General features: G+C 35.4%; 2 protein-coding genes across 4 annotated transcripts; one reads left to right on the top strand and one right to left on the bottom strand.

Annotated features, from left to right (window-relative positions):
• Positions 1-1,581: 1,581 nt before the first annotated feature.
• On the top strand, positions 1,582-2,546 carry LOC148211074 (dehydration-responsive element-binding protein 1A-like). The gene has a single exon (XM_088125942.1). The coding sequence runs from the start codon at positions 1,629-1,631 to the stop codon at positions 2,214-2,216; it is 588 nt and encodes a 195-aa protein (XP_087982068.1). The 5' UTR covers positions 1,582-1,628; the 3' UTR covers positions 2,217-2,546.
• A 1,407-nt stretch (positions 2,547-3,953) lies between these two features.
• Positions 3,954-14,002, bottom strand: TWN2 (valyl-tRNA synthetase / valine-tRNA ligase (VALRS)). Of its 3 annotated transcripts, none has more exons than XM_022300613.2 (22): positions 13,819-14,002; positions 13,558-13,693; positions 13,379-13,441; positions 12,863-12,919; positions 12,496-12,665; positions 12,332-12,404; positions 11,770-11,835; positions 11,589-11,672; positions 10,579-10,656; positions 10,378-10,461; positions 10,145-10,224; positions 9,452-9,509; positions 9,076-9,378; positions 8,794-8,964; positions 7,547-7,746; positions 6,720-7,122; positions 6,368-6,619; positions 5,771-6,271; positions 5,388-5,479; positions 4,725-4,824; positions 4,451-4,596; positions 3,954-4,319 (listed from the first exon to the last, which is right to left on the bottom strand). In XM_022300613.2, the coding sequence occupies exons 3-22, from the start codon at positions 13,439-13,441 to the stop codon at positions 4,163-4,165; spliced, it is 3,138 nt and encodes a 1,045-aa protein (XP_022156305.1). In that variant the 5' UTR covers positions 13,558-13,693; positions 13,819-14,002; the 3' UTR covers positions 3,954-4,162. The 3 variants fall into 3 exon arrangements, with proteins under 3 accessions (XP_022156305.1, XP_087981599.1, XP_087981600.1); XM_088125473.1 differs by having other exon boundaries at positions 13,558-13,697; XM_088125474.1 differs by lacking the exon at positions 13,558-13,693 and having other exon boundaries at positions 13,819-13,999.
• Positions 14,003-20,601: the final 6,599 nt, after the last annotated feature.

Here is a 20,601-nt window from a genome sequence, read left to right on the forward strand (position 1 = left end):
CAACCACCAAAATCCATCTAATAAAAGCTTTAGAAAATTTAATATCCAAATAAACAATTTTATGATAGTTATTAAAAAAATGGTTGTAAAAATAAATAAAATTAGAAAAAAAAAAGGTGAGTTGAACGAAAATGACAGTTAGTTTAGTAGAGCAAAGAAATCAGGGTGGGGCCCATGATGACGTGGATAAATAAGGCACGTGGTCCACGCGTTTCCGCGGGAAAACGTGGGAAGAGACGGTCGCAACCAACTGTAACCGTGTTGCAAAAGAAAAAGGTACTGTGTGACGTCACATCCAAAAGATATTTATTTGTCTTGTTGTCCACATCAGCACCCTCGAACCTTCTCCAACCTTCCCTTTCCTTAATGCTCCATTTTTTTCCATTAATAATTCACTCTTTTCGCACTTTCTTAGATTCTTCCTCCTTCTATTTCAATCCTTTTCTTTTGGTACATGTAAACAAAAATAATTTTTAAGAATTTTTCATTTTTTTAAAGTAAAAAAGTGTCTTCTTTTTTTTTCCGTTTTACTTATCAAAAAATTACCAAAATTTAATGTGGTAAATATTTAAAGGTTCATTCGATAACGCTCATATTTTTTGTTTATCATTTAGTTTTATAGAAAAAGTCGAAGTATTTGGTAATTGTTTGTGTTACTTGTTTCATATTATTTTTAAAAGATATTCCAAAAATTAATTCTGGAAAGAATAAAATCAAATAACTTGCTTCTTAGGATTGTTTTCAATTTTTTTCAAAATATAAATTTAAATATTGTTTTTCAAGTTCCCTAAATATTTTTCTAAAGAAAATATCTTCCCTAAATGAGGAAAAGAATTGGATATGTATACCAACATATCATATTGATATTTTTAGATTGAAATAAATCATACCACGAATATGAAGGTGAGATTTGAATTTGAACCCACAACTTTTAATAAGGTCAAACAATTGACTTTGTGAAGGAGTAAAACACTCTCAACTACACGTCTACTAATCACAGATCTTGTGCCTAGAATCCTTCAATCTCACATATCAATATCCACATGAACAAACTCATGTATGCAGGTACGTAAATTAGATATATTGTTCGTCTCGAGAACATATTCAAATTCCACTGACTTGAACATCAACTTAAGGCAAAGCCCCTCAATCCTCTCATCTATTAGAATTCACCACGAACACCTTTATACAAAATTTAAGTTAAAGTTTTTCAAAAAAGAAAATATAAAAATTAATTATGCAATAAATCACTTGGGTAGTAGTAGTAGAACTAGAAGTATGTACGACTAAGTCTAGAAGGAGTGTCCACGTCATCATAGAAGCAGCAAAAAAGAAGGCATCCACATCAGCTTCCCCTCCCTCTCAGTGACAGCTCACAAATCCCAGTCAAACTCAAAGCCCCCTTGAAAAGAAATCGTCAGACAAGACAAGTTGGACACGTGTCAGCAGAAGTTGAGGAAGCAGCCACATCATCCCAAAAAAATGAAAACCGTCCCATCAGATTAACAGACTGTATCCTCCGAATCCCCAATCCGTGTTTCAGCGTTCGAATTCTTATAAATTCATTCTCCCAAAACAAAACAAAACAAAAAATTAATAATAATAATAATAATAATAATAATCAGAGAATGGATAATGTTTCGTCCTCCGATGCGACGTCGTGTTGCTCCCGAACCAGCGTCTCCGACGAGGAGCTTCTTCTGGCGTCGAGATGTCCTAAGAAGCGCGCCGGCCGGAAGAAGTTCAAGGAGACACGTCACCCGGTGTTCCGCGGCGTCCGGCGGCGGAACTCCGGGAAGTGGGTGTGCGAGGTCCGGGAGCCGAACAAGAAGAGCAGGATTTGGCTGGGCACATTCCCGACCGCTGAAATGGCAGCCAGAGCCCACGACGTGGCCGCCATGGCGCTGAGGGGCCGCGCCGCTTGCCTCAACTTCGCCGACTCCGCCTCCCGCCTCCCCCTCCCCCCGACCCTCCACCCCAAGGACATCCAGAAGGCCGCCGCCCAGGCCGCCGAAGCCTTCCGGCCACCTGACACGGCGGCGGCCGCGGCGGCGGAGGATGACGTGTTCTTCATGGACGAGGAGGCGGAGTTCGGCATGCCGGGCCTGCTGGCCGACATGGCGGAAGCAATGCTGCTGCCGCCGCCGCACCACACATACGCGCCCGACATGGATCTCGACGCCGACGACATGTCGCTGTGGAGCTACTCGATTTAATAACTAAATTATGAGTGGGGAATGAAAGGGGGAAATAATTCTTTCGTTTTCTCATATTTCCGTACTGGTTTTATATCTTTTTACAAAGTACGGTTCTTCCAAAAAAGAAAAGGAAAAGAAAAAAAAAATCCATGAGTAGATAGATAAATAGATAAATAAATAAAGGCATAAAAACTTGTGGGTGTACATTATTATTGAGAGGAACCCATAGTTTGAGTTGCTACTTACTAACTAGTTCTACCCCGGTTGAGTATGCGTTGCACAAGTAATTTGTACTCCAGGTCATTTTGTTCCTGTATTATACTTATAAACGTAATAATTTAAATGCAACCTACTCTATCAAACTCATCCTCAAAGTTAGTTGCGTTCCTTGTGGTCTGAACTTAAGATCTCGAGAATATTCCTTGAAGTCTCAAACCATCCAAACTATTCTGTGATTTTTTTGTTACTCTCTTATATTAAATTGTTTCTATCTTTTAATATTTTTAATTGATGTAATACTTTTTTAATTGTATTATTTTCTTATCGTTTGATTTATATGTTTATCCTTTTAACCTATAGTGTCCATTCGATGATCACCTTCATCCTTTAATTTCCATTATTTATTCCATCATCACTTTCATCCTGTGGAGCAATTACTTAGAATTACATTTTGTACAACAACCCTATCTTCGTGGATGGATCTTACCTGGGATAGTAAATTTCAAGTTTGTCTATGAAGATGAGATCTAATTACTATGTCAAAGCATCAATCCGTATTTCAAATATTTACAAAAACTGAAAACATGAGCAAATTTTTCTTTAAGCATAAGAGAGCAAAAGATGTGTTGAAGACCCGATAGTCATAGACTGAAGCAGACAATAATTTGATTCAAAGTTGTATTAGTGAAGCATTGTTAAAGTCGACTACAGAAAGTACTTTTTTTAGATTAAAAAAACTAAGAAGCATTAGTAAGAGTTTGTTCTAATGCATTTTTCATGAATATCTTTCTGCACATTGCAGAGAATTAAGAATACAACCAAACTAATGTTTTTTATAGTTACGGTGTTATCATTGTATGAGGTATATGCTTCAAGTTTCTTCTAGTTAATTGAATCAAGAGGTATATGCTCGAATTTTCGAGCCATTTGGATTGCTTTGGAGTTTGGAAGTAGAAGCCTCTTCCATCGTTTTCTCGAGTTGCTTTCTAGGATATATGTTTTATATATTTTTATTTGCATTATATTTAACCTACTCAAGTATCGCTCTAGTTTGATGGTTAATATTTACCCTTCTAATTGTATTTTTCCATTAACATTTATTATATATTCTTGCGTGCAGTGGCAAATGAAAATGAACTCCAATTATAGAGATTCACTGACATAAACCACGTGGCATCAATTTCAAAAAAATTATATTTAAGATTTTTATTTAATAAATCTTTTCTTCTAAATTATAGGTATTTTTGCTGCACTATAATTCTTATATAAAAGTGGGTCAAGAAAAAAAAAATTCAGTAGAATTTCCTTATAAAATCAAGTTGGGATAAAATTTTCAGTGTGGGATAATTTCGTACCAAAAATTTAGTAAATATTTTCATATGTCAAAATAAGTCGGTTCTTCAAAGTGAAAATTGTTTGAAATGGCCATATATGCCGTTACCCTAAAAGTAGATATTTATACATAATTTAAATAGATATTTACATATTTTAGAATATGAAGGTAGCAAATGAGTTGCCTATTTGAGAAGGCCAACATATCCCAATCAGAGAGAAACCAGAGCTTCCCAATGAAACTTGAATATTATGTAATTCGGCAAATGTACCGTACAACGATCCCCACAAGAATGGGAAGTAAAACAATCAGCAGCAAGTGATTAAATAGAAATTGTGAATAGGTCGAAATGGGACGACATCTCCCCAAAACTAAGAATAGGCTTCAAAACCACTCATTTTTAGTTGAGTGTTTATTTGTGAGCCTCAATATGCTGCCCTGCTTCTTCAAGAGAGAGAAGCTCCTGCATAAGGGATGCTACCTTATTCATGTTCTCCTCGTGAATATGCGCCGGGACCTTCTCTTTGTATCCGTTCGCGTCCATCATCTTCGTCAGCCTCTCCTGTTGCCTGCACCACGAATGAAAAAGATTACTAAGTATACAAATGATGATGGATATAAGATAAAATGTCAGGGTACCAAAAAATGAGATGAGATGCAGATGTAACCATTTTTGCTTAGAACCAAGCAGGCAGCTTACTTTTTAACCTCGTCCATCTTTTTCCTGATCTTTTCGAGCTCGGCTTCAGCAGAAATCACTCCTTGAAACTGGAGATAGACTGATAGGTTTTCGTTTACAACAGATACTGCACACCCGACCGGAGCGGCGTCATGGTCGTTGATTACCTGAATAGAGATTAATAGAGATGATGATTGGATCAAAGTAAACATGAAAGAGAACTCATCCCCCACCCCTAGAATAGGAAATTGCAAGAGAGACTATTATTATTGTTATCATATTAATGGAACTATACCGTTAAAGATGATAAATTGGCAAGGGTCACTATTTCCAACTTGCGTTTGTTGACGGTCTCGGTAACTGCATCATTTCGAGGGAGCACGTAGCCAGGTCTCCTGAATTAAATTAAAACAAAACAGCTCAGATAAAAAGAGGGAAAATCATATTACACATGGCCAATGTCAAAGGTCCATAATTATATTTTAAAGAACTCAGACCCCACCCCCAACAGTTTACAGAACCATATGTCCATTGTTAATCATCTCATTAACATCTATTTCTTCCCGGACCATGGCATCTCACGATAAATTGGATCAAACAGCTCCCAAAAAGTTTAAAAGCATGAATGAGATGCCTAAATCACTTTTGCCATTTTCTTAAATCGCTTGAAGTTCATTGACAGATGTAAGGGCACGTTTGGAAATGATTTTGGTCATGTCAAAATCATTTTTATAATTGTCAAAATTTGACAATGATATACAAATGATTTTAGAAAATGACAAAACCAAAATCACTCCCTTAAATCTCCACAGGTTAACTAAACAGCTAATGAAAAGAAAAAATGACAAAATGTAGATTCTTAAGTGAAACACTACCCAGCTTCGTAGACTTCAAGTTAACAATAGATTGAATTGTTTTTGCAACGTCAAGTAGAACAATCGTGAAATTGATAACAAACCTTTCACGGCTTTCTTTTGCCAGTGACCTTAGAGATTTAACAGCGGACACTACAAGATCCATCTCATTCTCCACAGCGTCATTAGTCCATTCCTGAAGAATTCAAGAACCCTAATCAGCAATTTCATGATTACAGATGCATATGATCGGCCAAGTCATCAGCCTGACCTTTCAATTACATAACAATAACATTCAAGAAGGAAGAAACTCCGGGTTGAGTCATAATCAAGAACTAGAAGGTGCAGTATTTATAACTACATTAACAATATAAACCGGACCTATCCTATACAGTTTTACTAAACATTATCCTCAAATTCACCTTGGAGCTATACCATGATGGAACCTCATAGATTCATATGCATGCACCTTCAAGGAAAAACTAACCTCTACCACGGATGGATAGTTGCATATCATAATCGATTCTAGCCTCGCACTACTCTTTGGGGACGGAAGGCGCTGCCATAGTTCTTCTGTGACATAAGGCATAAACGGGTGAAGCAATCGCAATCCGTTGTCAAGACATAACCATAATGTATCTTGTGCGTGACTTCTTGCCAACGCAAATTCTGTGTCATTGGAGGAAAAGTATGGCTTAATTGCTTCAATGAAGACATCACATAATTGGTATTGCCACCATGAATAGACAGCAGTGGTTGCATCCGAGAACTCGTATGCTTCCAGTGATGAAACAGTTCTGGATATAGCCTTGTTTAGTACCGACAGTATCCACTGACAGCTAAATGGTAAGGTGTCCGGTGTCACATTATTGCTTGGAACATAATCATTTCCGAGCTTACTCATAGCAAATCGGATTGCATTCCATAATTTATTGCACCATTGACGGTAACCGACAACTCTTTGGATATCCAAATTTATTTTATCAGACTGATGAACCAAGGGGGAGAGAGAGAGAGAGCAGTAATCAGTAATCAGTTACACAATTTCTAGAAACAGCAGATAAATTCACAACCAAAGACAAACCTGAGCAGTGTAGGAGATCAATGCAAAACGGAGAGCATCTGCACCACATTCAGAAATACCATTAGGGAAGTCCTTAACCTGTCCTTCCTTGGCAGTAGCCAACTCTTTGGGGTCCAGATTGCCCTCCTCCAGCCTTTTATGAAGGCCTTCAAGAGATATCCCATTTATCACCTCAACTGGATCAATGACATTTCCCAAGGACTTGGACATCTTACGTCCATGCGCATCACGAATCATCGGATGCAAATATATCTAAAATAATCAATTTAGAGTGCATTTGTCACATGATGTGGATACGAGGTGGAATGGAAAAAGTTTCTAGCATGTGAAAAATAGGGAGAAGTTGTATTACCGTTCGGAAAGGTACATCTCCACCTAACGTGATTCCTAACATTACCATGCGAGCAACCCAGAAAAACAGAATGTCATGACCAGTTTCTAGCGCTGATGTTGGGTAGAATGTCTTTAGATCTTCAGTATCATCAGGCCAACCTAACACAGATAATGGAAAGAGACCCGAGGAAAACCAAGTATCAAGCACATCAGGATCTTGTGCTAAATGGAACCTTTTTCCTGCATAAATTTGTTTAGCCTCCACCTCAGCCTCTTCCTGACTTCTTGCAACCACCCAATGATCGTTGTAAGCACCAAACTCCTTCAGTTGATCATCCTCCAATGTAGCGTACCATGCCGGAATCCTATGACCCCACCAAAGTTGCCTTGAGATGCACCAATCACGAATGTTCTCTAGCCACCTGTGGCATACAACCTATATTAGAACAATGCTTCACATGCCAGAGCAAAAGGATGGCGATGGAATTAAGGTAGAGGTCAATGAAAACTCATGCCCAAACTAAGAAAGTACAAGAAACAACAATTTAGCCATAACACTTTAGGAAATGAACTCTCATTGAAATAAAAGAGAGGTACAACTGAACGGGGGACATAAGACATTATCCCACTCATATCCAAAAGAATACATAAAAAATTCCTTCTATTTGCATATGTAAAAAATAATTGTAATTTATTATGTAAATGAACTTATAGAGAATGCACCAAGATGAACCCAAAACATTGAAAATAATATTTCAGAACCTCACATTTTATACCAACAAATCGTATTCACAATTTTATTTTAAGTGTAAATGCAATGCAACTTAGTCAAATAAGCAAGATAACCTCTTCCAGTCGGCAGAATATTGTTTTGGTATGATCTCAATCTTTCTGGATTCATTATCCGTTGCAGCATCAAGACTCTGTTTTGCCATATCTTTGCAATTAACATACCATTGAGGCTTTATCATTGGCTCCACAACATCGTTGCTCCTTGAACAAAGGCCAAGACGCATCTCATTGTCTTTAGCACCTCTATAAAGACCCTACAGACATATAAGATACCTCATGGAAATTGCAACGTAACAATCATTAATTTAGATGGTCACATATAATAGCTATTATACAACAAAGATGACTTGAATATAATTCTGCACTCTCAAATGAGCCAAAACTGGCATCAAGTAGATGAAAATAAATTTGTTAGTGGAGCATGTAGTTCCATGCTAACTTTTTTTTTTTTTGATATCCGTGTGTCCGGGCCAGCTTACGTGCACCTACGAGCCAACCGCCTGACCCTACTACATTTGGTTGACTAGGATATTAAATTCTAGGTAGGTGGCTACCATGGTTTGAACACATTCCCTCTAAGTCCTTTGCTATTTACATTGGTCCTCATTGACCACTTGAACCATCATGAGATGGCTCTGTAGTTCCATGCTTAACTAAAATGCCCTTATTAGTTATTAGCCAAGTTATTGGTTATAAATAGAGACTAGAGAGAGTGGGATGAGATGAAGGTCGACATTGATTTAGTTAGTGCAGGCTTGAGTAATCCCGAGAGAGGGAGGGGGTCCAAGACCTCAAATTACTTGGTAGTAACCCTTCTGTATTTCTATCATTATCAGTATATTTCTCTACAGAGCTTTACGTAACACTACAATCTTATGATAGTAGCACATAAAACATATTATTAAATATAATAACAAGAAAGAATTTTACATCAAATGAGATAATTTATGCTCAAATTTTATCAAAATTAAATGTGCCAAACTCTGATTACGAGTTCATGGGTATGAGACATACAAATTAGACGTGAACTTGCTCAAATGTGTCAACTACTTTCAGTCCCTTCATTTCAAAAGATGCACTTTGCAGGTTTAAAAAGCAAGTTGAAAAATTGGCATAAATTGTGGGAGGAAAATTCAATTAAAAGCAACAAAAGATAGTTTTATCTTAATGTTCCCATAAAAACAAAGTTTACTAGTCATTAGCATTCTGGGTCAACAAACCCAGCTAGGGCTTGCCCCACAATTTAATAGCAGTTTGAAGAAAAAATAGTTAAGAATAGATAAGTAGCTCTAGTATAATACCTTCTTCTGCAAGGCGTCCACTACTGTCTCTCGTGCTTTAAAACGTGGCAATCCTGCAAACTCTGAGCCACCATTGCTATTTATTTTACCATCATCAGTAAAAATATTTATGAACTCAAGATTATGACGCTTTCCGACCTCAAAATCGTTCGGGTCATGAGCAGGTGTGATCTGCAGAAATAAGAAACGGGGGAGGGGAGGAGGAGAAACACTTGAATCATGAAAGCAAAATAAAAAAGTAAGTTAACATTAGTACCTCAGAAGCAAAAAGGAAACTCCTACCTTAACAGCACCAGTCCCAAATTTTGGATCAACAAGAATTGCATCACAAATTATAGGAAGCTTCCTTCCGTTGAAAGGATGAATAGCATATTTTCCATGAAGATGCTTGTACCTCGTGTCATCAGGATGAATGGCAATTGCAGTATCACCAAGCATAGTTTCTACTCGGGTAGTGGCCACCACAATCTCGCCTAATTCCCCTTCCAGGGGATAAGCAAATGAGGTCAGAACACCAAATTCCACAGGGTTCTCATATCCCGGAACCTTGAGAAGAGTGTTCTCTTTGATATCAATATAGTCCACCTAAACATGGACAGAAGCATTAATAAATACATAATAGATTAAGAAAACACGCCCCTCATAGTAATTAACTTGCCTCAATATCAGATATTGCAGTACGCAAGACACAATCCCAGTTCACCAGACGTAAATCCCTGGACGAAAATGATAAACACATGTCAAATTACTGATATTGTAACATTAATCAGCAACCATAATTTCTTCATCCTATCCAAAAATTAGATACTTTCCAATAACACTCAACTGTTAAGCTTTTTCTATTATGAATATAGACATCTTTGAGTATCGTACATGCCAGCTTTTAGTTAGAGTAATATTGAAACACCTGTTTGTGTAAGCATGTCGGCCACAGTCATGCCGGACCACAAGGCACCATTTTCCCTCTATTTATTATCATTTTAACAGAAGAGGCGGAATATTCACAAAACTAAAATAAAACAATCTGAAGGCCGGGGAAGAGGAAACCCCCTCCAAAGATTTTCTTTCTTTTCTTTTACAATGATCCTTAACATCAAAGCAAGTTTATGCAGGCCATAACCTTGATCCTACTGATGAACCATCTAAACCTGAAAAAATTTGGCATCAATTAACTTTATAGGATGTAAATATCCAAGTGCAACAAAGACTTGAACTCATTACTTCAAAGACATCTAATTTCATAGCTTGCCAACCTAACCAGTAAGTATTTGGTAGTTATTTTTCCAAGGCCACTAATCACCTCCAAAATTCAAAATGAACAAATGTTACATAACTTATACTTCAGGCATACCTATAAATAAGTCCACGTTTAAAAAGCCTAACAAAAGCCTCTGTGACGGCCTTTGATCTCTTCTCGTCCATTGTGAAGCACTAAAACGAGTATGCAGCAAAATTTAAAAATTAAAAGGCAATAAAGAATGTCACAGAAAAATCCAAAATATGTATTGTGGTCTATAATGGCGCTAGTACTGTCAATAATGTAACATCACCTGCAATTGAAGCAGGAATACATTAAACAATTACCTCACGGGACCAATCAAGAGAGGCACCCAAACGGCGCAACTGTTTTAATATTGTACCACCATACTTGGTTTTCCAATCCCAAACCTGTACCCAAAAATTGATGCAACCATAAGTAAAATGGATAGTGAAAGCCAGCTTAATAAATGAAAACACCAAAGAAAGAAGAAAAGTTGACATCAGTGATGTAGAGTTCAAACTTACTTCAGAAATAAACTTCTCCCGACCAATATCATGCCTGGTTAAATTCCTTTCCCGCATTATCTTCTTTTCTACAACAACCTACACGAAAAGAAAAGGGGAAACTCTTTACTCTAGACAATCATATTACATATATGCATAAGTAGATGAAAATTAAGCAACGATATGGCGAAGACCAATTGCCACTGGAATATGACATTTTACTCATCAACATATGCAAATAAAAATGCCTAGATGTGACATTTTGCATAGTGGGTAGCAAATGCATAATTCCTATTTTAATATGCCACACATGGGCAACGTTATAAAACCCTTACGAGCCTCAGAGCAAGGCACAAAAACTTTTTGCCTTGCCTCGAGTCTTATGCCTCTTGTGAAATAGATAACACCAGTTAACCATATATTCTTCAAAAATAAAAGTTCACTTTGTAATGCAAGTACACCATTATGGTAATCCCATTGCTACTTCTACCATCAAGCTTTAAATCAAACATTGAAGACGAGTTAAAGAATTAGTCAATCCTATAAGTGATAATAATTTATGGAAACTAAGAATGACCTTAGAAATTTTTGTTCTTTTATTTTGTTTTTACAAGGGTAACATCTTTCATTAAAAACAATAAACTACAGAAAAAAGAGCCTCCCAATAAACAAGGCCCAATCAACAAAGGGACAACTAATAGGAATGTCACTTGAATAGTTAGAAATATTATTAGGTAGTCAGGGTATATTAGTCATTAACCAAGGAATTGGATATACATAAGGGAGGAGGAGGAGATGAAGGCAAGCAATTGTAGGCTTGAGTAATAATAATCAAGAGATGGAGGGGTCCAAGTACCTTGAAATGCTTAAGAGTTATTGTATTCTTCTATCTTTTATATTTCAATAATATTCTGGTTATTGGGGTTTAACATTGAACCATTAAGGTAAAAACCTCATTCATGCTCTTGCCCAGCATGCCCCATCCCATCAATATCAAAAGAAATGAAAACTAACACATAAAAAGTGAAAACCTGGGTTGCTATCCCAGCATGATCCGTCCCAGGAACCCACAAGGTGTTATATCCAGACATTCTCCGCCATCTAATGATAGCATCCTGCATGACCCAAAAAAATCACTTGGACCAGAAAAGAAGTTTCTTACAGTAGATATGAACAGCATAAAGAAATTGTTTGTCAATGCATTTACGGCACCTCTATTGCAGTAGTAAGAGCATGACCTATGTGGAGGGCCCCTGTCACATTAGGTGGGGGCAACACCTGCCAAATACGAAGATACAGTGACAGATCAATGAAATTTATTTTTAGTACACAAGTTTTCAATTCAATGAATACATTTAAATCTAATTAATATAAATGTGCTAACATATGGACGTCAAAGTCACATAATTTCTTGGAAGAATGTGGCCGTAGTGTAGGTGCGCATGTTACAATTTTTGTGTTGGTGACTCTTCTCCAAAAAAAATAAAAAAATAAAATAATCTGTATTGTTGAAAAACATATGAGAACTAAAAACACAATCGTGAATGTGGAATTTACTAATGCAAATTTAAACCATAATCTTTTGGTCCAAAATAAGAAGGATAGACATCATATGGTCTAAGCAAAACGCATAAAATGAAGGAAAATCTTAAATAAACACTTAAGTTATAAGAGTTCTATCCCACATCATATGAAAAACTGAAAAACATGCAAAAGGACGATCTTATATTCCGAAATTCAAGCACCAAACATCAAAGTCATGAAAGAAGCTCACAATTACAAATGGCGGCTTGGAGCTTTTAGCATCAGCAACAAAAAATCTTGATTTTTCCCACCACTCATACCACCTAGATCCGCAACAAGAATTTTATGATTTGCATCATGAAGTCAATTTAATCAAGGCATGAAAAGTCATAGGAATCAAAATGCCACACTCACGACTTCTCCACTGCACTTGGATTGTATTGCTTTGCCATTTGCTGAGACAACAGTTTCTTTTCACCAGAAGGGGTGTTAGGGTCAACAAAATCCTCAGCATTTTCTTCATCTCCACCTCGTCTGGCATTTTTCTTCTCACTCTTTTTAGGAGCATTTGATGTTTGTTGAGCCTAAAATAAGTTGGAAAATTTTAATATCAATTACAAACTTAAGCCATCAATTTGTATATTTATACAAATGATGCCGACTTGCTGAGTAAAAAAAGGTGAAAAACCAAGGAATGATATCTTAAACTGCACTGTAAAACATACTATGATCGATAAATCGTAAACGTTACTTACAAAAAAAAAACAAAAAAAAAGGTTACCTGCAGCTTCAAAGCTTTCTCTAAAGCCTTTTTCTTTTTCAATTCTTTTTCTCTTGCCTGCCATGTGAAGGCTCATCAGCCAACAATCCATTGAACAAATATTCTTCCAAAAATATACGACATAAGACTACATAAGATAAATTGTCAGGTGCTAAAGAAACAATTGCTTGAAGCTGCTTCAGCCTAGATACGCACTAACATCCAATGCATCAAAGAAGTTAAGTTTGTTGAGATATCAATTCCAGTAAAACAGTTTCAGGGCACATTTCCTAGCGAACAACTAAAACTAGGTGAATTCAATGACTGGATGAATCTTACTAAAGTGTAGAATAATTTAACAAGAAACGACAATGGATTCGAAAACTTTTATGGACAAGTTCAGGGTTCAATAAAGTTCCCTTCAATTAGTAAGTACCAAACAATCAACGGAAAGAACAGAATCAAACAATGAGTCAAGCTGCCAGAATCAAGCCTATAATACATCCTCAAATATAAATATAGAAGGGGAAAAGAAACCTTTTCTTCCTTCTTCTTTTTCTTCTCAGGATCTTCCACTTCAGGTTTTTTGCCCGGTTCCATCTGGAGATCAAAGAGTCGAAAAAATCAAATGAACCCAATACTAACAGCAAAAAAAAAGGATAGAAACAAATTTGAACATTCCCAAGTACAACAAGAAAACAAGAATTTGCACTAACATCTTTCAATGGACCAACAGAAAGTTGAGAAGGATAAATTCCTTTGGAGAATGAAGAAAATGGAGCTCCACGGATGCGAAAGAGCTTGTAGTTTTGCGTACTGAAGAAGGAGAAGATAAACGGCTGTCCTAAAACCCTACCTTGTTTAACATACACAGCCAAGAGATTGGAAATTACATTTCTCATTCTAGGAATTCTTCATTTTTCCTTTATTCTCTCCTAAAAGTAAAAGCCATGCCAGCCAGTGTCAGTGACTTATACCTCGGGGTGTTCAAGGTTCGATCGGCTCGGATTTAAGGTTGAACCGCGAAGGAATTTCGACAGGCGGCAGATGTGGCCGGAGCTGCGGTACGGCGGCGGAACTCTGAGCCTGAGGGAATGGCGGCTGCTGTGGTGGGAGTGGGAGCGGACTGAAACTAATTCAGAGCGCTGAAAGAAGAACCTAAACTAAGAAATGGAAAAATAAAATAGTGGATACATGGGTTCGGTTTTATTGGGATTAGGTTTAATAAAACAAAACCGAACCGACTAACCACTGTCGGTTTAGAAACCATAGTATAGACCGACCAAACTGACAAAACCATTCGGTTCGGTTTGACTAGATATCGTTGGTTTTGTCGATTTTTGACTTGCACAATTAAATATTCTAAAAAAAGGAGAGAGAAATTTGGAGTAGGTTATCATTATTTACCTCACCATTTTGAAAAGTTGGCCGAACGATATTTGTTAATGGCAAATGTACATATAATTTTTTTCAACTGTTTTGTATATTTTATCCTTTTACCATTTTTTATTCAGTTATCTTTTTAAAATTATAATATTTTTTAGCATCACTTCTGGATTCTTTCTTTTACATGTTTATCCGTTTTACCCCTTCATCCTTTAATTTCTTTTTTTTTTTTTTCATCAAGATCTTCATCCTACTTTTCGTTTCAACATTTGCTATGCCAAAATTTCAGTAATTTTTTTATACGGGGAACAATAGGATGACGGAAATGTTTACCCTAATTTTAAGGGTTGATTGAATTCTTCCATCGCTTATTTTACTATATCTAAAAAATAACTTCACTTTGGTCTTAGGCAAAAAGTAAGACGTTATATATGAATGATTTTAATAAATCGTCAATCATTAAGATACTAGGATACTTTGTCATTGCAGGATTTTTCGAAGAATCATATGTCTTGTTCGCCTAACTTCGAATAGTTCAGGTATGCTCTCATTTGTTTAACCATAATATATATAAATATATATAGGGTCCCCTAAAAACTTAATGGGTTGGAGAAAAAAATTAGTAGAATTCTCCTCTGAAAATGTTGAAAAAAAAAATCAATAGGATTTGTACAAAAAAAAGTGGGTTAGAAAAAAAATCGATAGTATTCCCAATTTTTTAGTGAATGATAATTTCGTACCAAAAAATTTAGTAACGATTCTCTACTTTTTGAGCGGGTGAATCATTCGAAACATTTTGCTATTTTTTAAGTAAGTATATAAGTATAAGTAACCATTTTGAGATCTCAATTTCCATCTAAAATTACAAATATTTTTGAAAAATTGTATTGGGTAGCTAAACTTTTATACCTATTTACAAAAATGTCAATTAGATGGAATTTTTATTATTCCAATTTTACCCTTGTAATATCTGATATACACCTGATATACGCCATATGGATGTATATCTGATATACGTCCGATAGATGTATATATGATATACGTCCGATGTATCTCTGGTATATTTCCGAGCTATGTCTGATGTACATCCGATGAATTTATGATATACATCAGATGTACATATTATACATCTAATATACATCTGATGTATCTCTAATTTATGATATACTCAATATATTTGTAATGATATACCTATGTATATCTTATCTGATATATATCTGATGTATCTCTGATGTACATTTGATGTATATCAGTGGCAATATTAAACATATTTGTAACTAATATCTGATATACATCAGTAGATATCAGTAGATCACAGATGCATCAATGTTAGATATCAATAGATATCATGGTTATATCAATGGTAAATTAGAGACATATTAAGTATATATATGTCAATGATATATCAGTTGTATATCAATAGTAAATCAGATGTATATCAAGTATATATATATATATATATATATATATATATATATATATATATATATATATATATATATATATATATATATATATATATCAGTGCTATATCAATGGTATATCAATGCTACGAGGGTAAATTTGACATTTTATTATTGGACCTCCGTTTTTTCTAAAAATTATGCTATATTTGCAAATTTAAAATGTAGATGCTAAATTTGTTATTTCTTTAAATTTTTTTGTCATATTTGTAACTACCCCAATATTTTTACTCTGGTCTAGAATATGATCCATCTAGAAGAAAGTCGTCCAACTAAAAATTACATCGGTGCCTATAGGGAGTTTTTTTTTTTTTTTTTAAACTAATCAATGAATAGCAAAATATTTAATGCAAATATTTCCATTTATTAATTAATGATTTAAACTTTTCACTTTTATGAATCTCTTCGATTCTCATCAAATCGATCAAAAAGGTCATCCAAAACTATCCCAAAAGCGTTTGGCGAAAACATGTTCACTTGTTCCTGCAAAAACATTTTTGCATGCTTGTTCGGGGTATCTAAGCAGAGTCTCGGACAAACACGCATGGGACGGTGATGGTCGAAGGCACACACGACATGCACCCGATCACTACGCACGAGATGGCAACATACACCATCACTGAACCTAATGCCTAGGGCTACACCGAGCAGCCCACCAGAAGATGTGCATGTGTGTGTGCGCGTGCGTGTGTAAACTTAACATACCCTCTCAACATACTAAATGATAAATTTAATATATCTCCATAATACTTTGAGTAGATGGAAATAATGTCAAGCATATCGAAAGAAGTCCGAAGAAAAAAGTAAAAGGCTGCTCATCTAACCCCATCCAAAGACTTTAGCGTCAAAATCAATTAAGTCCCGTATACACTGTCACCTCTTTTGTAGCCGCTAAAGATATTTGGGAAACCAATTGTTCATTTTTCATTAAAGGAACAGGAAGAATCAAATAAAGCAAATGCCTCCTCTCTCTCTCTGGTTGGGTTAATAATAAATCCCAAAGAAAATGTTGAATGAATTAAAGGGGAAAGAGCTAAGTCGTATCACATTGTTCAAAGAACCCTAGATTTTGTCGGAGTAAAGGGGCCTCTCTAACCGGTGAAAAGTGGTGGGTGTCACTACTCGACCAAAGGGGGCACACTAAGCAAGTACGAGAAACCATTTAGTTTAGGGGTAAGGGGGCGTTAACGAGCAAGAAAATGCGAGAATGGATTCCTCGTCAAGTCAGTTTGGGGGTGTGGATACACTTGCGTTCATTTAATATATCTCTCATAAACTATTTGTGTCGTCGCTCAAAGAGGGTTAGTCATGTCAAATAGTGTCATAAACTATTTTCGTCACTCAGAGGAGTAGATCAATTGTGCCGAAAAGTTGATAACTCTCCTAAAGAGACTTAATTGTGCCTAAGTTGCATAAAATAGCTAAAGATAGCCTTATCCAGCCCCAAGTATTCAATGGGTGTGCCTATTTTAGAAGATAAATCAATGTTCTCATATGGCTAAGAGTTTAATGTTAGCGCTCGTTTAAATGATATGATTTTGAGCATTTTGCTGCAGTTTTGATGATGCTACAATATCGGTTCCAGAAAGAGACAAAAAGCTAGCAATGAAAAGACTCCTCAACGGCATTTACCACAATAATTGGAGGTTTCACCTAAGAGTGAAAGTTAGGTCCCACAGAGCTTGTTTTGTTGCCTTAATATCGGAAGGGGGTATAAATGCAAACAAGAGGAGGAGCCTCCACACACACACCAAGACAATTCTCTTGTTCATTCTTGAAAAAATCAACCCTTACTCCAAGAAAACTTCTTCAACCATTAGAGAAAGTCAATAGGAGAAGAAGACTCATATCAGTAGTTGAGAAGAGGCCGAGAACTCCTATTGGGCATTTAGTCTCTATGGATTCGAACTTTTTATTACTTGCTGCGACGATTGTGTATACTTGCACATATAAGAATTGGTAGCATAGTCTATAGACAACAAAAGTACAGGAGGTGAGTTACACTAGAAAGTGTCATAAATTGTTCACATCACTCAAACAGGTGACTCGTGAGTATGGATGTGAGTCGAGTCGGAAAGTCACTGAAATCGTAGATGAGACACTAATCTCGTAAGAGGAAATAAACAAATATGAAAAAAAGTATGAATCTAGATTTTATAGTTTAGATGGGAAAAAAATGAAAAGAAGGAGAGCACAAAAAAACGAGAAAAAACAAGTGGTTTTGACTATTTGTAATTTCGGCAAATCACAAATTTTCATGTCATTATCTTTAAATTAATCACGAAATTACAATTGGAATCTTACACATGTCTCAAAATTAAATTAAAAGATATGAAAGTGAAAAATCAAATAAAGTCACTTGTCTTTTACGAGACCATAAAATAGTCTAATCAGACTATGTCACGTGGTGATTGGATCTAAAATATAAATAAGCTCAACTTCACTAAAGAAAATTAGGTCAAACCCAAATAAAGTTAAAATGCATTAAATTATCAACTAGATGGGTTCAAAATCAAGGTTAACAAAGCCCAAAGTTCAAGTTGGCACAAGCCCAATTGGTGAGCCCATATCCACACAAAGTCCATGGAAAACTCTATAAATAGAGGGGTCGACCCTCATATGTGGGGAGTAAGATTTCCATAACGTTATAAGTAAGAGAGTTCAAAAGAGACTTCCGAAAAATAGAAGAAACTCGGATTAAAATCAAAAGTCTTGAAATTTTAAAAAACTTGAAGAATTTTGAAGTGATCAAAGTGTGAGAACAAGGAAAATATTTGACTTCTCACTAATAAAGAGTAAACTTGTCCTTATCAACATTAAATATTTGACAATTAAGAGAGAGAAATGTAAAAACAAAAATATTTTAAAAAAATAATGAGTTGTAAAATATTTAGTGGTTCTAAGGAAGGAGGCAAATATTATCCTATAATTTATCCTGAAAATGTTTTTTGCAAATTATGAAGAAAAAAAATTCCCTTATTTAAAGCTTTGTTTTCCATCTTTTATTAAGCACATCTCTCTCCACACCAAAATCATAATCAAGAAAAAATAAATAGAAAAGGAAGTTGGGAAGAAGGCAGGAAGTTTGTCATTGCGTTGTAGCCGTCGAGCATTTCCCCCATAATTTGTAAATATGACGTGTCTCTTTTCTTTCCGAAAATGGTTGTTATGGTAGTTGTCATCCTCGATTTAGTTTGAATTTTCACATGCTTGGTATTTACTATTATATTCTCACGTAAAACACTTGTACTAACCGTTAAAATGAGCATAGTTAAGGTACTAAAAAAAATAACATGGCTAAGTGATAATTGACACCTACTTCTTCCCTTAAAGATTTAAGGTTCAAACTCCTGTACCTCCAATTTCGACCATGGTGTTGAAGTGATAGTGATAAATTTTAGCCAATCAAAACTTGCCACATCATTTTCTTTAATTAATCACAAAATTACAATTTGGGACCTTCATGTGTCTCCAAATTAAATTAAAATATATGAAATTGGCCAATCAAATAAAGCCACTTGTCTTTTATGATGCCATAAAATAGACTAATCAGACTATGCATAGTCTAAAATATAAATAAACTCAAATCTACTAAAGGAAATTAGGTCAAACCCGAGTAAAGTTCAAATGCATTAAATAATCAACTAGATGAGTCCAAAGCCCAATATTAACCCAAACCCAAAGCTCAAGTTAGTGCAAGGTTCAAGTTAGCACAAGCCTAGTCGGTGAGTCCAAATCCACGTAACGTTCACGAAAGACTCTATATAGAGAGTCAATCTTCCCTCGTGGGGAGGAAAATTTCCATAAAGTCTATAAGTTAGAGAATTCACAAGAGACTGCACACAAATCGAAAAGACATTGAAGATCACTAGATTGTCTGAAATTTTTTGAAGAATTCAAAGACTTGAAGAATTTTTATGTGAACGAACTTTCAAAAATGAAAAGACTTGAAAAGTTAAAAATCTTGAAAAAAATTTTAAGTGTACAAGACTTTGATCCAAGCCTGAGAACAAGCACCCCAACCTCCGCTTCAAGTTTAAGAGAGAAGAATCAAATTATATAATTTCTCTGGAATTCTAGCGTGAACAACAAGTCCTTTGCAACTTATGTAATTTTGTTTCCCTTATTTGAATTTTTTCCATATATATATATATTTTTTAAGTACAACATATAAGGTAAGGATTCGAACTCGCAACATCTTAATTGAATATGTGTACCAATTACCACTAAACTATATTCGCCTTAGTTTTCCATATTTTTGTTAAGCACCTCTTCCTCCCCAACTTGGATTAACCCCACATCAAATCATAATGAAGAAAAATAAATAGAAAAGGAAGTTGGAGAAGGCACGAAGTCTGTCACTGTCGTTGAGCAATTTTCCCATGATTTATAAATATGACGTGTCTTTTTTCTCTTCTAAAAACACCGTGCCCTCTCCCGAAAGAGCTTATTATTGTATTCGTCGTCATCAATTTAATTTGGATTTGCGTTGTTAGCCTATTGTAATCTCATTTGTCATTATATCTTCGTATAAAACATTTATACTAATGGTTAAACATAGTTAAGTAGTAATTGACACATACTTCTTTCTTTGAGATGGAAAATACAAACCCTCATACTTTTAATTTGTTGCATTAAAAAACGAAAAATACTTGTACTATACTTACCATATTTATCTTTCACATTTCTGTAGCTGGGTGATATAACCTTTTCAATTATACCAAAATAAATATATCGTATTAGTAGTAATAAAAAATAAAAAAGAAAGCAAACAAACAAAAAGGAATAGAAATTTTGACCATGACTAGCATGGGTGAAGGCAGAAAAAGTTGTTATTGTAATTGTCGTCCTCGATATAGTTTGGATTTGCGCTAGTGTATTGTAATCTCATTTATCATTATATCCTCATAT

This window comes from Momordica charantia (genome assembly GCF_013281855.1).
Source record: "Momordica charantia cultivar OHB3-1 chromosome 6 unlocalized genomic scaffold, Mcharantia_2.0 BLBB01000006.1, whole genome shotgun sequence".
NCBI classification, from domain to species: Eukaryota; Viridiplantae; Streptophyta; class Magnoliopsida; order Cucurbitales; family Cucurbitaceae; genus Momordica; species Momordica charantia.